The following is a 24812-nucleotide window of genomic DNA, read 5'->3' as shown; positions in this document are numbered from 1 at the left end:
CATATGTGCACACACACATTTGCCTCTCTCTCCATATATATGTATATATACATTCTCTCTCTCTCTCTCTCTATATATATATATGTGTGTGTGTGTGTGTGTGTGTGTGTGTGTATATACATATATATAACATATATTTTCTTTGTGTGTGTGTGTGTGTGTGTGTACATGTGTATGTGCTGAAAGCAAACGGATATAAGTTAATTGGAAACTTTTTTACTATTCTCAATATTTAGGATAATACCCAATATACCTTTAGGTTAACATTGTTACATTACATAAGATTTTATATCAGAACTCTAACTCAGCAACATTTTATATCTCTTCAAAGCAGACTCTATGTAGACTTTCATCTTTTCTTTTGGAAGCTCTCCCTAACTTCTAGGCCAGGTTAGGTCTCCATCGGGTGCCTCCAAAACACCTATCTCCCAGATATAACAATCTCTGCACATTATTGTAGCTACTTGTTTAATGTCTGACTTCCACGCTCCATGAAGATAGAAACCTGTCTTTCTTGTTCACTACTGTAAACCTAATGCCTTTCATGGTACCATGTACATAGTAGGGACTCAGTAAACACTTGCTGATTGAATAAACATAGTCATAACAATATCTGTTCCTCTAGCAATATTATCAAGGCCTTATTCCACAAATCTGTTCACTCTTTTCCCTATCACATACCTACCTATTGCAGAATTAGTACATAGAGAAAACCATAGCATTTTGCTATCCATCCATCATGATCGATTTTGTATATATATGTGTATATAAACATCTGAAGACAGTCCTGACTCCTGCTAAAGAGTATTAACTATGAGCACATCTAGGCATGTACATATTGGAGCTACCATGAAGAGTATTTTGAGTCAAACTCACATGACAGATATGTCTATATGTGTATTATGGGCATAGGTAGGGAACATTACACTATTTTGCAAGAGTTCCTACTATATGGAAGAAGAAAAATGAAGTATCCTACAAAAAAAAATTCTCTTTCTATTCAAAAACAAAGAAATTCAAAATTTATTATTCAATTATTTTTAAGGCTTATACAAGTCATTACATTGTTTTTGATGTATACAACAAATACTGAAAGTATCCTTCATCTCATATTATGTTCACTTTTGAGTGTTCACATCTGTGTGTCAGAAGGAAGAAAAAAGATGTAAAGATAAAAGATTGTGAGACAGATGAGAAGGACACACACCCAAAGAGGACAAAGGCTTTGAAGGGAAGCAGTTAGGGAAAGGAGGCAGTGCATCAGCTCTATGTTGACTTGTATTTGCAACAACAGCTATCTGAAAGTTGGTATTTTCCCTCTAGGCTTGATGTCTGCAATTTTCCTATCTGATACTTAGGTTAACAGTCATGTGCAACTGGGTCAGCCAGTTAGGCATTCTCTTGAGTGTGAACAACTGAGAGACAAAAGATAAGCAAAAGATCTAGGCATGTAATATATTCTACAAAAACATATCCACTGAATACCATGCATTAAAAATTAATGGAGCACCTGGGTGGCTCAGTCATCTAACCATATGACTTCAGCTCAGGTCATGATCTTGCAGTCTGTGAGTTCGAGCCCCATGTTGGGCTCTGTGCTGACAGCTTGGAGCCTGGAGCCTGCTTTGGATTCTGTGTCTCCCTCTCTCTCTGCCCCTCCCCCGCTCATACTCCTTCTCTCTCTCTCTCTCAAAAATAGATATTAAAAAAATTAAAATATAGTGTTTGTGTGGCTATTTAAAGAAAGGATACAACAGAGAAAGTTCTAAATCACTATGCATTCTTTTTCCAATATGGCTTCTGAATGCAGGCATGCCCCAAGGTTAAACCCTTACCTCCATGGATTCAGCCCTTATCTCTAAGCAAATGACTCCCAAAGTTCCACAGTCTGTTTACTCCTTAACTCATCTACATGGAACGTCTGGGCCTTAAAGTTAAGAAGTCCCAAAAGCAACTCATTTTTTTCTAACCAAATCCTAGTCCTCTTGGAGACCCCTTTCTCCTGGCTTACAATAGCACCCCTCTCTCCGTGTCTCAGGATGGAAGTTTTCACTCCTTTCCACAACCTAATAGATTTCAAATGATTTACTTTAATTGAAGTAATTCAATTGACAGACAGTTCTGTCTGTCCCTACTACTTCTCTTGAACTACTTCAGTAAATCCCCAAATTTCTCCCTGCCTCTAATCCTAAATGTCAAAGATGATCATACCACGTCCTCTCCCATAAAATTCTCAAAAGTTTCACCTTGCATAGGGATTGTATTCAAATTTTTCTCAGTATATAAAGTCTTTTAGAATATGATCTCTACCTATTTTTCAAGATATTTTTAAAAACATTCCTCTCCTCTCCCAGTGTTTACCAGTTCTGAATATAATCTAGACATCGCTCACCCGAATGTCTTTGCTCAAGTCACTTCTTCAAGTTGGGACACTCTTAGCTGTCTGAAGCTCTTTCCCTTAACATCAGCCAGCTCAAGTCTCTCTGCTTCCAGAAGTTATCCCAGATTCTTCCTGATTAGAAGTCTATCCGTTATTCATACATTTCCAGCACTTTTTTACATACTATTACAGCATTTGCTGTAGTTTGCCTTTTATAAGGAAGTGCCTTGTTCCTCTATTTCTTGTGAATTTCTAGAAGGCAGAAACCATATAGCTTTACCTCCATCACTCCTGCATAGGGGCTTGGGGTTATGAGGAACTCATGGAAAGCTCATTAACCACTGAAGGAGGAATGCATGAGTGAATATTCTTTACCTTTTCTATTCTATTCATCGTTGACCTTAGTTCCTTTTTCGTGCTCAAGGGAACAATTTAACTTATGCTTTAGGTTTGAAAATTGTCTACATAGGGCAGCTCTTCTTTCTGCAGCTTTGTGCTGACCTCATTAGTTCTCTATTTGGTAACCCCAGTCAGATGGGAAATGCCATCATACAATCTACTTCTGTGCCCAGGCATGTGTAATTCAAACTCTGGGTTCATCTCCTTTGCTGGGGAGTAAAAAATATTCAGTCTTGAGCAAATCAAGGCAATCTAACATTTATGCATTTTAAAGTTATTGAATTATCCATTTTCTTTTGGGTGAGGGACATTTTCAGAAACATCTATGTATTTAGGACTGTTATGGCCATAAGAGAAGAAAATACACCATCAGTGAGTCTGATGGAGATACAAGAGAAACCTCCCAGACTTGGTCACACCACACACCCACAGGGTTACTTTGGAGAGCGGGAGAATAGTAGACACAAGAAACAAAGTCATCTTGGGTACAGAACTTTTTTGGCCACTTTCCTTAATTCTCCTCATTCAATTTGAATGCAAACTCAAAGTATGAATAATAAGAACTTTACAGAGCTATCAAACCATAAGAAGATATGGAGGAACCTTACATACATACTACTAAGTGAAAGAAGTCAATCTGAAAAGGCTACATATCATATAATGCCAATTATATAACATTCTGGAAAAGCAAAAACTGTAGAGACAGCAAAAAGATCAGTGGTTGCCAGGGGTTGAGGGCCAGGGGAGAGATGAACAGAGGATTTTTAGGGTAGTGAAAATACTTTGAATATTATAATGGTGAATATACATCATTATACAATTGTCCAAATCCATAGGATATAAAACACCAAGAATGAATCCTAATGTAAACTATGGTCTTTGAATGATTATGATGTATGATGTATGGAATGTAGGTTCATCAGGTGTAAAAAATGAACCACTTTGGTGGAGGATGTTGATAACGGGAAGCTGTGCATGATGGGGGCAGGGTGCATATGGAAAATTTCTATACTTTCCTTTAAATTTTACTGTGAATCTAAAACTGCTCTAAAACATAAACTCTTAATAAAAACAAAATAAACCAAAAACCTTTCACGTTATATAGTACATTCAAACAAAAAAAATCTATCTTACTTGATTTTCCTGTCTTGCAAAGTGGTTATTATAAAACAGAGGCTCAGAGGCATTAAATTCTCAAGGTTACATGGCTATTGGTCAGTCAAGATTTGAAAATTATAGTAGTTGGGAACATTGGTTTTGTAACTCAACACTTAACTCGCTCTGAACCAATTCACTCACTTACTAGCTGTATTATCTTGTGAAAGTGACCTAAAATCTTAGAGGCTCTGTTTACTCATCTGTAAAGTGTGAGTAACAATGGTGCCCACATCATACAGTTACTGTGTGGGTTTACATGAGTGTATGGATACTGAGTAATTAGCACAAGATGTGGCCCATGATAAGGCCTTATCAGTGATACAGCATCAGAAGTATTGGCATCAGCAACAGCACCCTGGACATGCTGAATCCGTATAAAATGATCTTTTCACTAGCTAGGTACCCCTTGCTTGGTGACTGAAAATAGAAGATACCACCTACTCTTATGCTGTCTCACAACTATTTAAATGGATAGAATTCTGATATAATTCTGTACATCATGTCCTCCCTAACAACCTGTTCAATTTGGCCTAGACATCAGGGCAAAAACAGGGAACATTTTGCTGACCACGATATTAAGAAATACATATTTGGTCTTTTGTTCCAGTTCCTGGCAATAGAGCTCCTAAACTCCCCGTAATTTCTTGAGTAATAAGGGTGAGAGGGGGAGTCTTTTGTTATTCCAAATAAGCCTCCTTCAGCCATACTTGAGTTTATACTAATGAGGAGACTCTTGGAGGATGGGGCTCCTTGCCAGAGAGGAACAATCATGTAATTAGATGATTGGAACTTTCTGTCCCATCCCCCAACCTCTGGAGAGAGGAGAGAGCCTGGAGATAGACTTACTCACCAATGATCAATCATGCCTATGCAAACAGCCTCCATCAAACTCCTAACAATGAGGTTTGGAGATCTTCCAGTTGGATAAACACATCAAGGTACTAGAAGGGTGGCATACTCAGAGAGGGCCTGGAAGCTCCACGCCCCTTCCCAAACCTTGCCCTATCTATGTCTTTCATCTGGCTGTTCCTGAGTCGTATCCTTTATAATAAACTGGTAATAGGATGTAAAGCTCAGCTCTGTGAGCTGTTCTGACAAATTACTAAACCCAAGTTGGGGGTTTGTAAGAACCTTCAATTTATAGCTGGGCAGTCAGAAGCACAGGTGACAACCTGGGACTTGAGATTGGCATCTGAAGTCAGAAGCGGGCAACTCATTTTTTATGAAGAAGCAACGTGAATTCTGAAACCCTCAGCAGATCTGCCGGGTGGAACATTTTTATGGTTCAGCTTCACTTGGATGTTAACAAGTTAGGCTATTTAAAAAAGCTCTCTGTGTCCTTCAGTTATTAATTGAAAGGATTTCACATTTTTTTATTTACCACAGAGTTTACATACAGACATTAAGAATAGAGGGGCGCCTGGGTGGCGCAGTCGGTTAAGCGTCCGACTTCAGCCAGGTCACGATCTCGCAGTCCGTGAGTTCGAGCCCCGCATCGGGCTCTGGGCTGATGGCTCAGAGCCTGGAGCCTGTTTCCGATTCTGTGTCTCCCTCTCTCTCTGCCCCTCCCCCGTTCATACTCTGTCTCTCTCTGTCCCAAAAATAAATAAACATTGAAAAAAAAAAAAAAGAATAGCTAGGCAGTGTGATTGTAATATTTTTCAGGAAGATGGTCTTGCATCACTGCTTCTCATGTTTCTATGTATTTTCTCTTTTTAAAAAAAATTTTTTTTAACATTTATTTATTTTTGAGACAGACAGAGAGAAAGCATGAACAAGGAAGGGTCAGAGAAAGAGGGAGACACAGAATCTGAAACAGGCTCCAGGCTCTGAGCTGTCAGCACAGAGCCCGGCGCGGGGCTCGAACCCACGGACCGCAAGATCATGACCTGAGCCGAAGTCGGATGCTTAACCGACGGAGCCACCAGGCGCCCCTCTATGTATTTTCTCTTAACCTGGTTGTACTTAACACTGTACTTAACTCTGTGGTTTGCAGAGTTGGGTGCTCAATAACTTCACCACGTTGTTGACTGAAAAGGGCCTACAGTGAGGTAGGGACAATTAGTGGCCACTTCCCACTTGGAGAATATTGTGAATTTAGCAAAACATTTGCTTTCCAGAAAACTGGTCACGCCTTCCGATTTTCCTTTCCCTAGTGACTCTCAGATGAATAAATTAATATCCTTCCGAGCACACGTAAAACATGTGGCCTGTTTGCTTCTTGCAGGATATTTCCTTACCTATGTCAGAGTAAGGAAAGTTGAGTGGTCCATCTCTATGACTGCATCATAGCAATGATCAAGCAGGGATATCTAAGACCCTACCGAAGGAAGTCAGAAGTTTAAAATGTCCAAAAGTTCATTCTTTTCACATAGACAACGTAATTCCAAAGAGGGAGGTGTAGCTGCTGTTGGATTATTGGAACCATTCCAGAAACTTATTTTTCCTCCATGGGGTCTAGAAAAGAACTTGAATGTAGGCTAGTGCTAGTGCACTATGAACGGGGTGGACACGAGACCAGGAGTCTCAGTGAAGTCAAAGATAAGGTATAGTCAGGAGACTGGAGAGCTGGAAGGTTAGGAGATTTGGGGAAACCCACCAGAACCACTGACCTCAAGGGACTGTTGTTTATAAGACTGAATGAAGTCATGTGTGCAGAGCATCATCCTAGGTCTCCAGCTAGGCCACCTGGGTTTAAATTCCTACTGTGCCTCTTTCTGGCTGAGTGATCCTGTGAAAGTTATTTATATTCTCTGAATCTTAATTTCTTCATCAGTGAAGGGTACAGATGAAGTCACATAATAGTGGGACATACTTTGCACATGGTGAGCACTGAGATATTATTTATTATTACTCATGACTTTTATTACTTCAGGTTCCCCTATTTTATTTTTCTCTGTAGAACTTACTACCATCTCCGTGGTACATATTTTCCTTATTTATCTTTTTATTTTGGACTCTCCACATCAGAATGTAAGCTCCATGGTGACAGGGATATTTTTCTGTTTTGCTTCCTACTGGGGAGTGCTTACACAGTACTAGCACATAGCACTACTCGATACATATTTGTCAAATGAAAAAAAAATCACTACCTCAATGCAGCACTTGGTGTACAGAAAGGGTGACTAACTGTTGGTAATTATGAGGTATACAACGTGATACTTGCCAGTGGGGACCATTGACAAGATGTAGCCAGAGGTGTGGATTACTGAGTGGTGTGAAGAGAAAGTCTGTTGGAGCTGCAGAAGTCAAAGAGACCCTAAAGCCAGGGTCTTGGATGGGTCACACACATCAATCTTTGTCACAGGATAAAGTTAGTGAGCAAGGTGAAGAAGAGGGTGAAAAGGAGCTCCAGCATCTCTAAGCCTGCAGTTAAGGAATATTCTGCAGCTAGTGGACAGCAGTAAGGGGCAGTAGGAGGTGGAATTATCAGGTGGCTCTGGAAGTGGCAAGAAGGTATTGGGACAATTGAAACACCGCCTCTAGTCCCATGACATATGGCCCACAGAAGACTGGAGTACTTTCTGTGAAGAGTGCTACAGAAGTGATGGTCCCTGGAGAGAGCTTGGATTCAGTTAAGGAAACAGGTGGGCGAAGTTGGCAGACAGCCTGCGAATGTAGAGGAGGGTGTTGCTAAGGATGTGACATTCCCGAAGGCGTGATAGGGGTAAGAGCAATAATGGGAGCACAGAACTTTCTAGAGATGAGTGTGCAAGAGCCTCTATGCACAGAGGATGGAGATGATATTCAGACACAAGGACACTTGAGAATGGTTGCAAGGGTTTTTTTTTGTTTCTTTTTTTTTCATGACCAGATACAAGATGATTTTGTAGTTAAGTAAGCTAATCAAGGAAAGGGACAGCACATTTCTGGAAACATCTTGATGTTAAAATGCTCTAGGGAATTGTTCAAATACCTAATAGTCCCATCTTCTACTTGTCATGGAAATATCTTTCCCTTCCTTCCGTCTCAGAAGAATACTTGAAAACTTCAATAGGATATACTCTTGGATGAATTAATTTAAAAAGTCACTACCTTTTGTACACTTTACTTTTTTTTTTAAAGCCCAACTTTAATAGGTTAAGATTTTAGTGAAATTGTTTGTAAAAGTGAAACACTAAGAAAAGCTTTGGAACTCTTGTGAGTTAGAACCATTGTTTTAACACTTTTCTATATTTCTTGTTAAATCAAATTTGGAAGTATGAAGCATAGCATGTTTACCTCCAAATAAATTCATAAGCCAATGCTCATTAGTTGGTTGGTTGGTCAGTGGCTCAAACACTTACTGAGTAAGTACAATGCCTAGAGCACTATAAGAACAAATTAATGAATGAGACCAGCTAAGGTTTTGAACACTATTTACATGCCAATAAATAATAATTTGAAAGCTATTTAGAACAGATGGATATTTTGAGCTGGGATTCTTTTTTCTTCTGTATTCCCTGAATGAAGAATTGAAGAAAATGATAATATGAATAAACAAATATGGGTAAAAATCAGGGTGCCCTAGAAGAATATGCTAGAAGTGCTACTCAATAAAACATGTTGAATGACAGTCCGTTGGGGTAGGGGCACTATTCTCAATGCAATTTAACATGTCATCATTTCTGTGTTATTTATCATCACAGCGGAAAATTAAAAAAATCCTTCCACGTTGCACTAGCTAAAAATACCTGAGACTACTGTGCATGAATGGTGAAAACAAACCTTCTCCATTCTTAAGACATGGCCATTCTTGCTCAGGTGGTCAAGTGTCATGTTTAGTTTCTCCTAAGTCCTGAAGTTCATTTTAATGTACTTTGTCTGCATGAACATTTCTTAATGAGATAAGTAGGGACATATATTTGTGATAAGGCTGCTCCTATAGTCCCTGGGGAAGCCTTTTCTATACTTCCTTGACTTGAGCAAAGTCCAGCATGAAGGTAACACAGCACTAGAGATTCTGATTTATTTCTATTTAAACTCCTTGTGGGGCACCTGGGTGGCTCAGTTGGTTAAGTGTCTGACTTTGGTTCAGGTCATGAGCTCACTGTTCATGGATTCAAACCCTGCATCAGGCTCTGTGCTGACACACAGAGTCTGGAGACTGCTTTGGATTATCTCCCACTCTTTCTGTCCCCCCAATCATGCTGTTCTCCCTTTGTCTCTGAAAAATGAATAAACGTTTAAGAAAAAAAAAAAACTTCTTGCATGACTCTCTTGGTCCAAATTAAGATGCTTAAGAAATTCAGATCTTACTAATTAGAATGGCAATGTTACCAACTTTAGATACCTAATATTATATTTTATCTTATACTACATATTATTATTATATTTTCCTGAAATGGAAAAAAGATGTAGTTCACATTATGCTAGTCTACACAGTTATTAATACTTATATTTATTTGATAATACATATTTTAAAAACAAACCAACAGCCTAAAATTGTCTTTAGATGGGTATCTCCAAAGAAGTCTCTTTCTCTTTCTATTTAAAGAAACCCAAACTTAAACACAAACAAATGAGCCAATAGATACTTTAAAACCAAAATAAATGGAAACAACAAACACAGTCCACATTGTTTTTTACTGAGCCCCAAATACTTGAGGGTAAGCAGTAGTGTATTGTTTAGTTTCTTGGTTAAAACAGAGTAAACTACAGTTTCTGCTGTGGCCAAACTGAACCAGAGATAGGCCTTTTACATATGCAGGTATTTGCTGTACTTTGGGATTACCAACCTATTCAACTGTAGTTTTTCCTTTTGAGATGTGTTGATCAGTAAAAAGACACCTGGGCACGTTTTAGTTCCATCTAACGCAAAGAGAAAGTTTAGAAGGTCCTAAGTTGTGGATTTTGCATTATTACAAAAGTAATACCTGCGGAGATGAAGGCTTCTGACATCATGTGGGAAACATGAATCATCCCCGAAAACAACCTTTGCTTGACAATAGCTAGGCCTCTGGTATCTTCTGAGTCCTCTTTAGCATATGAAAGTCCTTTGGGAAGCCTCCATTTTGTCTTTACCTCCCTTAACTCACTCATCACAGCCCCAGTACAGCTCTTTCCGGCCACAGGTCCTGTCCCTGTGCTTTAATAAAATCACCTTTTGCAATCAATCAATCAATCAATCAAATGGTAGAAAGTAGGGGTTTAAGTGATAAATATTTATGGGTAAGAGGGCCCACAAATTAAATTACTTAAACTTTCCCCACAATTAGCTTAAGTAGGACTTTTTATCAAATGCTTGGCCTGTTAAAGTGATTCAGAATTTAAATATAAAACAGAAGATTGCTCATCCTTAATTCAGAATATAAAAGTATCCAACACGGAGGTTAAATATCTGACATTATATTTATATATATTCTCCTTAAACTTCTAAAATGGCGGGTCCAGTGACAGTTATCCACCTTACTGCAGCCATGTCCGGTGCAATTTCAGAAGATGCAAACGGAATTTACGAAGACACCCCTTTTTGTTCTTTTCCTCATTTTTCTGATCTCCCATGCAGCATTCCTTGTCATAAGAACATGTATACGTACTTATGTTTTACATTAATGGATATTGCATCAGAAACGTTAATTGTCCAAAACAAAATTAAAAGCCAGTTCCAACCCAAAATATCCTTACATTTGTTGTATTGCATTTGCAAAAGAGTAAGGAAAGGGCCCTGGTTGACAGAGTTAAGTTCCTTGTCCAAAAAAGGTGTTGTTTTTTGTTTTGTTTTGTTTTTTAATTTAACACAAGTAACCAATATTAACTGCAAATCAGCTTGGTTTTTTTAATGTGTTTTTTTTTTAGTATGAAAAATGGAAGATCCCATACAAACCAAATTCATGTTGTATTTTCTTTAGTGTTTAATAGTTTCCAAGTAGCCATAGCATTTGTACACAGAAAGTGGGACCAGGTCTTTTGAAGAGAACTGGGATTTGGAAATGCAGGTGGGAAAAAAGGATGAGGGGTATAAATTAGAATCTGGTATGCTATGTACTACTTACCTTCAAAAGTCAAATAAAACTTTCCTCTGTCAAACCAAACGAGGGAAGGCTGTTCATTCTCTGTATGGCCAGGAGTTGAAGCGGGATGGGAAAGGTTAAGGAGAGGGAGAGAGAAGGACACAGTATGAGTTACAGGTCATTAATCTCACTATGGGGGAGGGCAGAGGCACTGCATGCCATTAGCGTGCAGGAAAAAGGGAAGGCTGGCAATCTGTGTTTCGTTTTGTTTTTAGTTCAGGAAACAGAAAGCAAAAGCAAAGCTATGGAGGCCTAAAGGGATGGGCATGTGTTGTTGGTAGCTTGATACTTGGTGCTTGAGCGCATGGAGCAGAAGTCTTCCTGGCCATGCAGGGGCGTCAGCATATTTTAACTGCACTAGTTTGGGCAAACTGTCATTCAGCAATTGCTGTATCCATTTCATCTTCAATGTCATCCCCTTCTATATTTGCAAAAAGATAAACTTGGAGTTATGGGTTATATCAAACTTAGCTTAGGTTTTAAATGACAACAGCATTGCATATCAATTTAAAGTTTGTGGAAGAAGTCACATATCTTCCGTCCCCTCCCCTGGAATCACCTTAGGCATCCAGACACAAAACACCCTTTACCTATGTACCAAAGAGAAAACAGGATTACTAACGGTGCTCTATTATATTTTAAATTAAATAGCAGTCACTGGACATGTAATTCTGAGCAGTTAAATTATTCCTTCCTTTGTAAATTCACAAAGCAATAGCATCTCACCTTTTTCAAACCTTTTGAGAAACTGTCATGCAACCTGCTGCTTTTTAATACGTTCACTCAAAAAAAAATTTCGGTGGCATGATTTCCATGATGAACAATAAATAGGGTGCATCTGAGAGGCACCAGACACTCATGAGGTGAGTAGCATGTCCATGAAGTTTATAGCAGTCAGATGGTATAATGGCTTGGATTTTTAAAGTCTAGATATCTAGAGATCACTTGGCTAGCACCATACCTGCCAGCGTTTCACAGCGCCTTTCAAACGAGGGCAGTTTGTCATAAAAAACATCATCTTCTGACACTACGAACCAAAGAAATATAAAGGAATGGAAAACAAAAACACAAATACAAATCCCAAATGAAATCAAGCAGTACACTTCACGGATTGAAACAAGAATGATATTAATGGAAAAAGGAAACAAAACCTAATATACTGGGATAATGATAGGGTATAAAAAGGTGATGTGTTTATTTCATGATGGCTCTATGAGAAAAAATTAAAATTTTGAAAATGCCAGATTTCAGCATCTGTGAGTTTGGCTGAAGTCAGCTCTGTGGAAGAAATCACGTCCCCACCTTTTCAGGGAGTTGTTAAAGGCACTATCATTAATAATTGACTCGTGTAAGTGTATTTCACTCAGGCACAGTTCTCAAGTGGCCAGACATATGTCCATCAACAGAACCGCTTGGCAGAGTGCGGACAGCTCAACAAGATCACTCGGGATATGCCTTTCCCCTGCCCCAGTGGGAAAGAGTAAGCTTTCAATGAGACCATAAAAAAGGCAACAGTATAAATCTGAGGTTGCTGAATGAAGTATCCCATTTCAAACTCATTGGTATCCAAATTCAGTTTGCCTTGCACCTGTCTTTAGTAGTTATGGCCTGTTAATTTTGGACAACATTACTGTAATTCCGTCTTTGGCTATGGTATCCAGTTATGGCCAAATGTCTTTGTGAATTGATCACAACAGTTGCTCTGAACCCCAAATCGTTCCAGATCTTTGCACATAATCTCCTTTCTCCCCAACTAACAAATGCAGGTAATTGGAGTTCTATGCTATGTGATCAAAAAAAGCACTCAGTTCCATAGTTCTTAAGAGTATTATTACAATTTCAATAAAAAATTGAATAAAATCTGTACAAAGACCAATAAGGGAGAATCCCTCCTATAATGTAGAGAAGATAAGGTCTATAAACAATGTTTCTTGGAAAAATATTCTACTGGCTTGCCTTCCAGACTTAGGAAGTAAAGTGGGGAAAATACTTCTTTGGCATTTTTTAAGGTTCTAGGATATCACCTGCCAATCAGTTTTTAATTATAGAGGTGGCTTCCTTGGTGGGTAGAACAAGTTAATGCAATGTCTGTAACATCTGTAGGAGAGGAGGAGAGGAACAGGACAAATGGAACTGGCACTAAGAAGGACCCTCCATAATCTGTCCAGAAACTAGGAAGCAAAACAGTTACGCTGGCAGTAACTGAACGTTACAATACTCTTTCATAGCTGTTAGTGCGAAATGATGGAGGATATTGCTTTCTTTTGAAGAACTAATTTCGTATTTACAATCTCCTCAAAATGAGGAGCCTGCATCATGATGAGCACGGAGTAATGTATAGAATTGTTGAATCAGTATATTATACACCTGCCACTAATGTAACACTGTATGTTAACTAGACTAGAATTAAAATAAAATACTTAAAAAAAAAATAGAAGGCAAACTTCACACACTGAAACAAACAAACAAACAAACAAGCAAACAAACAAAAAACCAAAAAACACCACTGCAAACACCAAAATGAGGAGCCTCAAATACTGCCATTTGTTTTTTCAGCTGAAGTTACGAAACAGCGTTGAATAACACGCTCACAATTTTTTTTTATGGTGGTTGGACATTGAGGGCTTAGAAGAAAACTTCATAACTAAATTGGGGAACTTAAAAGATGGGTTATTGGATAGTTCTGTGCTTGCCTTAAATACTTCAAGTGAAGTATAGAAGGAAAAATTTCCTTAAGAACTAGCCATGGAAATTGCCTCAAATTGATCTGGGATGGGGAAGCCAGATGTACAGGTTTTTCCAAAACAAATAGTAGAAAGAAAAAAAAAAGACTAAAATTAAATGTGGAAATTTTTAATTGAGATCAGGAATATCCATCTCCAAAGGATTTTCTGTGCAATACAAGCATTTTTAGAAGAATGTTTATCCAATTCAGAATTGCCACCCAGCTTGGAGACAAAGGCTTACAGGAAATACTGTATGATTTAGATGCTATGACTAATATTTCAGTACTGAATACAAATCACTTTTGCTCAAAGTTCTTCATCAAATGAGATATCAAAATCTACCTGATACTTCCTTTGGTGCCTGTAAATGGTTACTTTTTATTCATTCAGATGTGGGGGGTGGGGTTAGAGATGCACTTGAAAATGCATAATTAACAGCAAAGGAATATAATTAAGAGTGAATTTAACAATGAAAAATTTGTCTTTATGGTAGTCTTATTGTACTGGGGTACCAAAGAAATATTTTGCAAACATATAAACAAACAAACAAACAAACAAACAAACCCTTATCACCCATAGAAAAAAGAAAAAAGTAATAAAAATGGATATTTAAATTAGACATAGCTCTGTTTATCTTTAAATGTCTAGGAGTTTGTTTCTTAGAACAATTTTAAACATTTTCTCTATTCCCAGAATATTAGCAGGATTTTTCCCCAAACTCAAATAGTGAAGGGGTATGAGTTTTCCTTGTGCAAAAGGGGTTTCTCATATATTTCATTGATTCTGATATGTGCACTTTTCACATTTTAACATTTCTGAAATTGGGATGGGTCTTAAAATTAACGTGGTAAGAAGGCATTGCATCTTAGCTCACTTGACAGTTTTCCCTTCCTTTTTAGTCATATATAAAATAACAGTGCATCTTCTGATAGAAAGTGTCTTAAAGTCAGTGATATACAGTTCCAGAGGGGTTCTTCGTTATTTGAGTGTGGCAGTGCACACAAAGTCCTATTTTCAGGTGTGGCATCAGATTTACGACTTTGTAATCACAGCTTTCATGAAAGATTTTATGTCTAAAGTCTTTGGGGGCTGCATTTGTACAGGAATTGTGTGGGAAAATTAGGTTGGTCTTAAAAATTTAGTCCTTGAATTACGTTAAACTTTGCCATAAGCAACTACAAATAAATATGCACAAAGTTTCCACCACACTTACCCAGTTTGGGCTCAAATGTCATAGGAAATGTCAAAAAAGTATTATGTGGTAGGAGGGAAATGTTGAGCCACCAAACTCAAAAATTTGCTGCTGAAATTCTTTATTCCCCCCAATGCCATTTGACTACCTAAAGTTGACATTCCAAGTCAGTCATGAATAGTCGGCCCTTTTGTGCTGAACGACCAAAGCACATTCTCTCCAGAAAGAGATAAACAGCAATACACAGAAGCTGTCGGTTAGTCATTTGACAACGTATTTACTTCAGAGAGAAGTGGCTGTCAGGTGACCCACAGCAACAGGAAGTAAAGAATAGGAGAGTGAGGAAGACGAAAACCAAATAAAAATAACAGAACCAAATGAATTAAGTCAGAATGCTCCTCAGCAATGAAGCAATATGAGTATCCTCTCAGGTGGCTTAATTTTTTTTTTTTTTTAACCCCTGTGTCATTCATCTTGAAAGAATGCATACTAGATGTGGTAAGAATCATGGGGCGCCTGGGTGGCGCAGTCGGTTAAGCGTCCGACTTCAGCCAGGTCACAATCTCGCGGTCCGTGAGTTCGAGCCCCGTGTCAGGCTCTGGGCTGATGGCTCAGAGCCTGGAGCCTGTTTCCGATTCTGTGTCTCCCTCTCTCTCTGCCCCTCCCCCGTTCATGCTCTGTCTCTCTCTGTCCCAAAAATAAATAAACGTTGAAAAAAAAAATTTTCTTTAAAAGAATCAAAGTCACTGGCCAGGATTTGAGATTTCCACAGCAGGGTGTATAAAAACACATGGTGTAAAACATGGGCACATGTTTACATTCAAATTCTCTGTGTGTAATTTTCTCTATGAATCTCAGTGAGTTTAAAGAGTATGTTAATCGGCCATCTGAGGTCACTTCAGGTCAGCTTTCTGAGTGACGGTTTCTTCTTCTTACTTTCTTCTCTGACCAACCAGGAAAATCACATGGGGTAGGTGGAAGAAATGATCTTGAGAAAAAACCAAAACAACGCCCCAAATAAAACAAAAACAAAAACAAAAACCAGAGGAGTGGTGAAATGGCTGTAGCAATCAAGAATATTAGAGAGTGTTCAAAAACACGGGGTGTGCCTGGGTGGCTCAGTAGATTAAACGTTGGGCTCTTGATTTCTGCTCAGGTCATGATCTCAGGGTTTGTGAGACTGAGCCCCATGTCAGGCTGCTCACTGACAGGGTGGAGCCTGCTTGGGATTCTCTCTCTCTCTCTCTCTCTCTCTCTCTCTCTGCCCCTCCCTCTCTAGTGCTCATGCTCTCTCTCTCTCTCTCTCTCTCTCTCTCAAAATAAGTAAATAAACGTTAAAAAAAAAATTAGATTGAGACATTACAGAAAAAACGAACAAAAGCCCTAGAGAGAACTGACCTACTGGGCATCTTAAAATAGGAAGCCCCAAATTACCTCATTTGATGATGCAGAGAAAGAATAGACTAGGCTATGTAAATAATGTTAAATATCGGTCTATTAATGAATCTTACAAAATTGGATAGCTGGCTATATTTTTACCAAATTTGAAGGCTTCTTTTGGGGTGGCACGATTGAAAATATAGAACAAATGATACAGTTGAAATTCTCTTTGGAGACCCTACGAGGCACACCCTGCGAAAACAGGTTCTCCAGAAGAGCTTCAGGCTTTGATCCAACTACTTCTCACATGGGCAGCTCTGTAGTGTCTTTGGTAAATAATAGCAGGAATTCATTTAGCTTTGGATTAATGATTCTCCCAAGCAATGCAGGATGGGCTGGCTGGTTTATGATATGGAAGGCTTGGAGGGGAGTTCAGACAATAAAGGAAGACAATGGGAAAAAATGGAACGGGAGAGCCCCAGGTCGAGACACCATGCGAACATGAGACAGCAGCAGCTTATGGAAGATGGGTAATGAGGTATAGAAAGAGATCAGCATTGGGATGAGGGAAGATGCTCCAGGCAAAATGAGGCATTTAAACCTGGGAAAACCATCCAGCTGAGCAGCCATTCTCAACTCTTGACTTTCATCACACCATAAGGAAAGAGGCACAAAGGCATTTACTGAAAATGCCAGCAATGACTTATTTCTCGGGGAAAATTGACCACACATCACTGAAAAGCACTAGAAAAAAATGTCAAAAAGTCTGTTCAAGTCCCACAATGCCAACACTTAAACCATCTGTCAACAAAAGGACAACCAAAAATCATCAAGAAATGAAAGTTTCAAGAAAATAGAAGATCTAAATTTTTGTGATTTCTGATGTGGTACACGATTGGCACTTAAATATTCCTCCTCAAAGGAGAATGTTTTCATTATAAGAAATAATATATCAATTACAGGACCTTATTTGACGATTTCTTCTTTATTTTTATGAATAACTCTGTATGGAATAGCATAAGAGAATTCCTGCAAAATATAGGTGTTAATGTTCTTTTATTTGTTTATCTGCTTAAAGCATTTTGCCTCCTTTGCTGAGAAGGTGCTTTTAAAAGAAGAGTCAGCTGATAGTAGCGGAACACAGAGCAAAATAATTTCAACCAGAAATATAGGGCCTTGAGGTTTTCAGATCATAAAAAAGAGCCAGTCAAAACAACAAACAGATTAAAAGAGAGGAGATAATTTTTACCAACTGTGGGAGTGGTGGCTGCACTCAGGGAATTGGTGGACGATATTGAAGAAGTACTTTCAGCTCGGGCAAGGGGTGCTATCGGAGGAGGACTGGAAGAATGTATGGGAGGGCTAAAAGGTCTGGGCTGCGGGAAAAAGAAAAGAGATGGAAAATTAGGTACACAGGTGGTAGCACTTTTGTTCCATGTTTTTGACATCTCCCAGCAACAGATACGATAACTCAGGTTCTTACAAGAGTACAGGTGACACCATTTTTGTCTTGAAATTGATTATATCCATACAAGAGCTTATGGAAGGAGCTGGAGGAACCGTGAGACATGGTGTGCTACACTCAGCAGGTATATCAGGCTTAGAGAAGCTGCAAACTGTGATGTGGTCAGTGATGTTTCAGGACTGTGAACATACATGCCCTCAGGGACTAAGCAGGTAACCTCATGTGAGAGCTTATACCCATTTAAGGATATTTACATACAATGTACTAAACTATGCTAGCTAAGCCAAATATTGTGGACATCACCAGTTTGTGACTCCTGTGTGTGTGGATATCAAACAAATTGACCTCTTCCAGAAGTCTCTTAATCATTCACACAGAATGTTTTCTACCTCTTCAGCCTTAAAACACAATGCAAGAAACACCTGGAACAAATTTATCAGGCTACCGCCCTCCTATGTATTAACATGGTGTGCCTAACACCAGTAAGTTCTCTTAGTCTAGGGATGGAAACCAGGACCTACCTACCCTACCCTCTCTTAGAGTCTTCTGAAAACAGATAAGTAGGGTGAAAGGAAACACCTCCCTTTTTAAAGGATTTAGCACAATTGAGCATTCCTATCTTAATTTCCATCAAACCCACTGTAGCAGAACTAACAGCCCCAGCTTCCAATTCCTACCGTTTTAGACCTTGACGTGAAAGATGGTAGTGATTTGGGGAGGGTTGAAATGTACACCCATCCTACAGTGACTGCCTTTCAGACGCCATCTGTCAGGGCCATTTGTACCAGTGATCTGCGGCCGTTGAGATGGCCTGTGTTAAGGTATTTTGGCTTCTGTTTGTCATTCTCACCCTGAGTCTCTGAGCAAGCCAGGGCAGAAGGGAACATACCACATCTCCAACTCCAGGTTTTCCTGGAGGTAGCTTTGGCCGAGATGGAGGCCGGGGAGGAGGCGGTGGAGGGGTGGTGCTACTGCAAGGAACCAAGGGAGTGGCTGGTCGAGCAGGGGATGATGCACCTGAAAGACAAACGGGTATTACAAATGGCTGGAAACGCACATGGCCAAGAGCTGTCATCATGTGACTCCCCTTCCCCATCCCCACAATGCCAGTCCCAGGTACTTTTCTTCACCTTACCAGTTAGTACACCCAACACTCTAGCATCTAGTGGTGTTTTTTTTTTTAACAAAGAAAAAAAAAATCACTCAGAACTATAATTGATGGTAGAAGCTGAAGCTTATTGCCTTTTGTTGTCATGTGACACCCAGTGAAAGGTAAATCCTTTTATTACTCTCTGTGATGGAAAATATGCTTTAAGACCCTTTTAGCTGGGTGGTGAGTACCTTTTATTTTGACCACATGCACACTGAACTTAGAATAAATTCTCTTGTTTTTGCATATTCAGGATTTATGTCCAAGGTGAAAATGGAGGTTAGACCTTGAAGGAAGGTGAACGATTTTTCTACATTATATATATATATATATATGCATATATATTTTTTAAAAACATGTATAAGAGAATTCTCCTTTTTACTGTGCATGAAAATATGAGTGCGAGCTTTAATAAATGTAAGTAAACCCTTGATGGCGAGCAAAGGACAGCATAGAAGAAAGTAAATGAGATGGCACAAGTATGTTGCATTTAGCATCTTAATAACAGAAACCATTGAATTTAGAGGATTGCGTTTTTTGAAGGAGGCTATTTTGGAATCTGTTCTATGTAGAGTTTGCCCGTGATGATTTTTGTGGTGATTTTTAAAAGGGCCTCTTGGATTTACTTTTCTGGCTGTCAATGACAAGCAGGAGAAACGCAGAAGACACACAGAGGCATGCACACTAATCAGCACACCGGTAGGGTCTCTAGATTCAGGGCTCTGTCTATCTTTAGCCAGATGTCTGGGATATGTGGATAGACTATTTGGCTAAACACCTTAAGAAATTCAGATAAATATTCCAAATAGTTCTTGTTCAGAAAAGTTCCAACTACTCTAGAGGGTTGTCACTTTGGTTGGAAGCACAGATATCAGCTGGTTCCAAGAAACTTCTAAGAAACCCTGCCTCGGGAAAATAACCGCACAGGGGTGCCTGGGTGGCTCAATCAGTTAAGTATCAGACCGGCTCAGATCATGATTTCATGAGTTCGAGCCCCACGTCGTGCTCTGCGCTGACAGCTCGGAGGCTGACGCCTGCTTCCAATTCTGTGTCTCCATCTCTCTCTGCTCCTCCTCTGCTCACACACACACACACACACACTCTCTCTCAAAAATAAGTAAACATTTTTTTAAAAAGGAAAATAGCTGCTTACTCCTATCCTCCTGTCTTACATGCCACAAAACGATGCTCTCTGGAGAATCCTAGATCAGCAAGATGCTGATCTCCATCTACAGATTTTGAGATTGTCAGAGAACTTTGACATTGAACAGCAGAGTGTGTTGTGTTTCTTTCTATTTTATAACGTTCTTATTCTTAGTGTGAAACCCTACTAAAATTATTGCCACCTCCATCCCTACTTCTACTGACTCTCCACCTTTACCACTTTTTACTGTATTCTTACTTCTTATTTTATGAGGCCAAGATCTATGCTAGATACTTTACATGCATTGTCTTATCCCCATACTAAGTTTTTCAGGAAGGTATTGTAGTTATCCTAATCAGAGCTAAAGCTCAGAGATATTCAGTAACTTGCTCAGTCACACAGCTCAGATGGTCTACTTAACTCCAAAGCTCAAGCTCTTAAATGCAATGTCTTGTAGCTTGAGGTGGATTGTGGAATCCCATATTTTGCATAAAGCCCACTCTTATGTTTGCATCGACAGATTGCACACATCTCTCTCAACATAAATATTTTTAGTCTTTGGCTAATCTGTTTTTGAATAAAAAAAATAAGATGTGCTCTGACAGGTTCCACTACAAACTTTTCTTTTAACTTAATAGATTCACACCCAGGATGTTTTCAGGAAACAGAAGTGACAGCAAAGAGATGAAAAGTAAACCATTAAACAACAAAGTCTTTGTGAGGAAGTTTCATGGGGCTTTTTCTAGGCTCTGTTTCACAGGAAAACCATGCCATAGGAATGGTTGAAAATATCTATCCATGGTCTATCTATTCTGTTTCCAAGTAATAGTCTTCTGAATCCAGCTCAGGAAAAAGTCAGCTGCTTATCCTTCTTCTACATGTTCCAGGAGGGAAAGTTTTAAAAACCACTATCACTACTGCTTGGGAAAGTAATATGGGTGCTGTCATCAAGGCAGTGTGGAATAATGAAAAAAAAAAAACAAAACAAAAAAACAACTGGACAAATTCAGTTGCTCCGAGTTCTGACCCTGTCTGCCTCTTATCAGCTGTGGGATATTAACTTCTCTGACCCTCAGCTTCCTATTTAAAAAAAATTATATGCCTCTACCTTACAAGGTAATTGTAACAAACAAAATGGAAAACGCATGTAAGTGTTTAGTAAACTGTAAAATGCTACACAAATAAATGGGACTAGATCATACAGATACAACTAAAAGCCAAGAAAAAAGTGGCTAGTAGTTGACTGGTCTCCTTTTCCTTTCACTTTTTCCTAACTGAATTGACTTGATTGGCTTGTTATGCAGTTGGATAGACACTGAGGCAGTGTTTATGAAGCAAAATCCTCTGGGCAGAACCCTGAGGTTCAGCACAGGGTATTCAGCACTTGAGGGGTATTTCATAAGTGAACTAAGGCTTCCCATGCTTTTGTGAGGTTGCACAACTGTTCATATTCTAAGAATGTAGAAGGCTGTACATCTCTATCCTTATCCTTTGATCTGGAATTATATTTTCATTCATTCCTCAAGCAGTTATTCATTCCCAACAGTAGCACTGGAAAAAACTGGGTATCACGATTTTAAGTTTAACTTTAAAAATCACGTGTATGTTATTTGACTTTTGTGAGTTCAAAAAAGTTAGCAACCAATGACATGCTCTGAATCCATTTCTGCGTCAACTTGAAGTTCTAGCATAGTGTCTTTGTCAGTCCCTTGGAAACCACATAACTATTGATTCAACTTTCATCTCTCTTTGTTGGCTAGCGGCTTCCCTATTTAGACTCTGCCACTCTAAAAAGACTTGTAGTTAGGAAATATATTTGTTCAATTCAACCCCAGTTAGTTCACACTCATTTGTTTATGTGTGTGTGTGTGTGTGTGTGTGTGTGTGTAACATCTTTTAATATTGTCTTCGTTTCTCAAGTTGGAGAATGTTGCACTGAACATTCTATCTTTACTAACATCTCTCTTTCCCTAGTCTTTAAACTTGCTGCAGGCCAGTAAAACTCTTTCTCCCTCCTATCTCCTGGCACATAACCCACAAGAAACCAGAAATGGCCTTTGCCAAGAGAATCATCATCTCCATTCCAATAAAGCAAAGTTCTGGCCAAACTAGGTATTTATAACTTTGCCATAAGGAAACTGGACTTCTTAAAGCAAATTCTTAACTTCGAACAGTTTTTCAACATCAGGTAAAGCAACTGATTGACAAGGCTGTGAGTACTGTCTAACTTGGTCAGTGACCAAGTGAATAAAATTTCAAAAGTGAGCATAATGACACCCAGTTAAATATAGTTTGAGACATACAGGAAAAGCTAGTCTCATCAGGCTATTATAAAAAGGAGGTCTTGAGAAGCATTGCTAATCTTTAAAACATGTGGCCCTCTCTCATTGTGTTCATCTCTCATTGTGTTCGTCGTAAAATTACATTTCTGCTAGTCTGTGTATATTCCATCAATAAAACATTACATGGCAAATAAACTAGGAATTAATTATGGAGATAATGGTGCAAAGTTTTATTTATTCATGAGCTTCATTGATCGAGTTCAATCTTCCACTTAAAAATTCAATCTTTTAATACCAGCAAAATATAGTTTTTTTCCAGTTCAATCATTAAGAATCAATAGTCTTTGGGGCACCTGGGTGGCTCAGTCAGTTAAGGGTCTGACTCTTGATTTTGGCTCAGGTCATGAACTCATGGTTTGTGAATCTGAGCCTCATGTCGGGCTCTACATTAACAGCACAGAGCCTGCTTGGGATTCTCTCCCCCTCTCCCCCGCCATGGGCTCTTGCTCTCTCTCTCTCTCTCTCTCTGTCTCAAAATAAATAAATAAACATTTAAAAAAAGAATCAATAGTCTTTACTGGTAACACCTGAAAATAATTTCAAATAAGGGTATGGCAGCTAAACATAAAGATGACAACCAAATTCTCAAAGATTTCAGAAAGAAAGCTAAGGCTCCCTTCTGCAGTCATTAGGTCAGTGGTCAACTCAATTAAACATCTTCCAGAGTCTTGTGGAAGGGGATGGAAGAAGCGGATGAACAACAAAACTGCCTTGACCTCCCTTTCCCCAACTGAACATGACCATTTTGAGGACAGCACAGTGGCCTACTACTGGAATGAGGGGGTTATTCCTCTAGAAGTCTTTTCAGAAGACTGAGAGCCTCACCCTGGAAAGAGAGTACCATAGAAGACCCTGGAAACACACCCCTCTTTGACATTAGGCAGCCAGCTTCTTTGAGTTTGAAATCTGAACTGAAGGCTTTACCTAGGGTCTCTTTATTACCTTTACAGATAAGCAAGGAGGCTTATATCCCAAAAATGGTCTAAAAAAGCATCAGAGGATGGAAGCGGGTACTCTAACAATCTAGAAATGTAGAGGGGAGAACAGAGAAGTAGGTTTTGGAAGAAAACTTTTGGTAATCTTGTTGATGACACAGTGCAGTATAGGTGGGTGTGAGTGGTCAAGTAAGTTTGGGATATTTTGTAACTAAACCCTAAAAGAGTGCCTGGAGAGCACAGTGATTAAGAACACAGGTTCAGAATCAGACAGACCTGAGCATGACTGAATATCCCAAGTCTATCACCTGTAGCTGTGTAAACCTGGGAAAACTACTTGACATCTCTGAGCCTCAGTTTTCCCATCTGTAAAATGGGGGAAATAAGAGCATTTATCACATGGGGTTGTATGGATGAAATGATGTACATAAAGCATTAAGATGATACCCAGGAGAAGAAACTATAGCTGTTATTATTGGCAAAATAAAGGCTATCAGAAGTCCTATAGTAAATAAAACCCTGCTGATTTTGTTTTAACATAATGTTCCTGAAACTTGTTTGTGTACCGGATCGTTTTCCTTTTTTATTGGAGGAAGGCACATGGGCACACGTAATGATATAAAACATCGATATAAAACCTGTACTACCTGTGTGTGGTACAGGTGAATCTCCAGCCCTCTCCTTGATCAGCTTGGATGCTTAAAGCACAGGAATTTTCACACATAAAGCAAGCACTGAACTACTCCATTAAAAGAGGCAGCAGTGACTACTGATTTTTAGAATAGAGACAAATGCCTCTTCTTCCTGTCTCTTACTAGATCTAAATAGCATAAACTTGGTCACCTCTTCCAAAGCAAATGTAAAACAAAAAGCACACGGCACCCCTGAGAAGGTGCCCAAACTGAACCCACAAGCACAGAAGGGAAGCACCAAAGGGTCTTGCCAGACAAATGTGAGCACCAGTAGAATAAAAACGATGGAAAAAGATACGTTAGAAAATCTTGATCTTTCTTCGGTTTGCATGGCAGGTGTTCCCATCCTATGAAGCTTCAAATAAAGAAATCCAAAATATCAGATTCAATATCAACATTCGCATATAGAGTCCCAAGTGTACATTTCTGATAGACTTTTCCATCACCTGTCATGATACTTAAAGTTGACTTCATAGGCTGATGAGCTTCTCAAAATCAAATCAGAGAATAGTTTGTCTTCAGTGGCAGCTTGATTAACTTGTGGATGCAGTAAGGTATATTCTTTTTGCTGTCCCCTAAAATCTCCTTTTCAAACCCTACTTCTTTTTTTCTGAAGTAATTAGAAGGATTACTCTAATTGCTAATGGCTCTCCCCTACAAAAAAAGAAAGAAAGGAAAGAGAAAAAAAGTAGAAGAAGAAAGAATACATTCACCTACCAAAATTAGGACCCTTGGGGGAAAAAGTATAAATTTTCAGTTATAAGATGAATAAAGTCTGAAGATCTAATGTATACCCACCTAACCCCTAAAAAGGTAAATATGTGACATGTGATGTGTTAGTTACCTTGATGGGAGGA

At 38.9% G+C, this 24812-nt stretch overlaps 1 protein-coding gene across 1 annotated transcript in view; it reads right to left on the bottom strand.

Moving 5' to 3' along the window:
* The window catches only part of SGIP1 (SH3GL interacting endocytic adaptor 1), a 206413-nt gene that overhangs the window by 45331 nt on the left and 136270 nt on the right, over window positions 1-24812 (bottom strand). Inside the window, exons 15-18 of the mRNA XM_086717229.1 lie at window positions 18582-18709; window positions 17477-17603; window positions 11891-11956; window positions 10912-10971 (exon numbers count right to left, since the gene is read on the bottom strand). Coding sequence (XP_086573355.1) covers window positions 10912-10971; window positions 11891-11956; window positions 17477-17603; window positions 18582-18709 — 381 coding nt within the window. The remainder of the gene's footprint in view (window positions 1-10911; window positions 10972-11890; window positions 11957-17476; window positions 17604-18581; window positions 18710-24812) is intronic.

The sequence above is a fragment of the Puma concolor genome, chromosome C1 (assembly GCF_028749965.1).
Source record: "Puma concolor isolate L17-30 chromosome C1, mPumCon1.1.hap2, whole genome shotgun sequence".
Lineage (NCBI taxonomy): Eukaryota > Metazoa > Chordata > Mammalia > Carnivora > Felidae > Puma > Puma concolor.
Note: the sequence above shows the minus strand (reverse complement) of the source record. Positions and strands in the feature narration are given on the sequence as shown.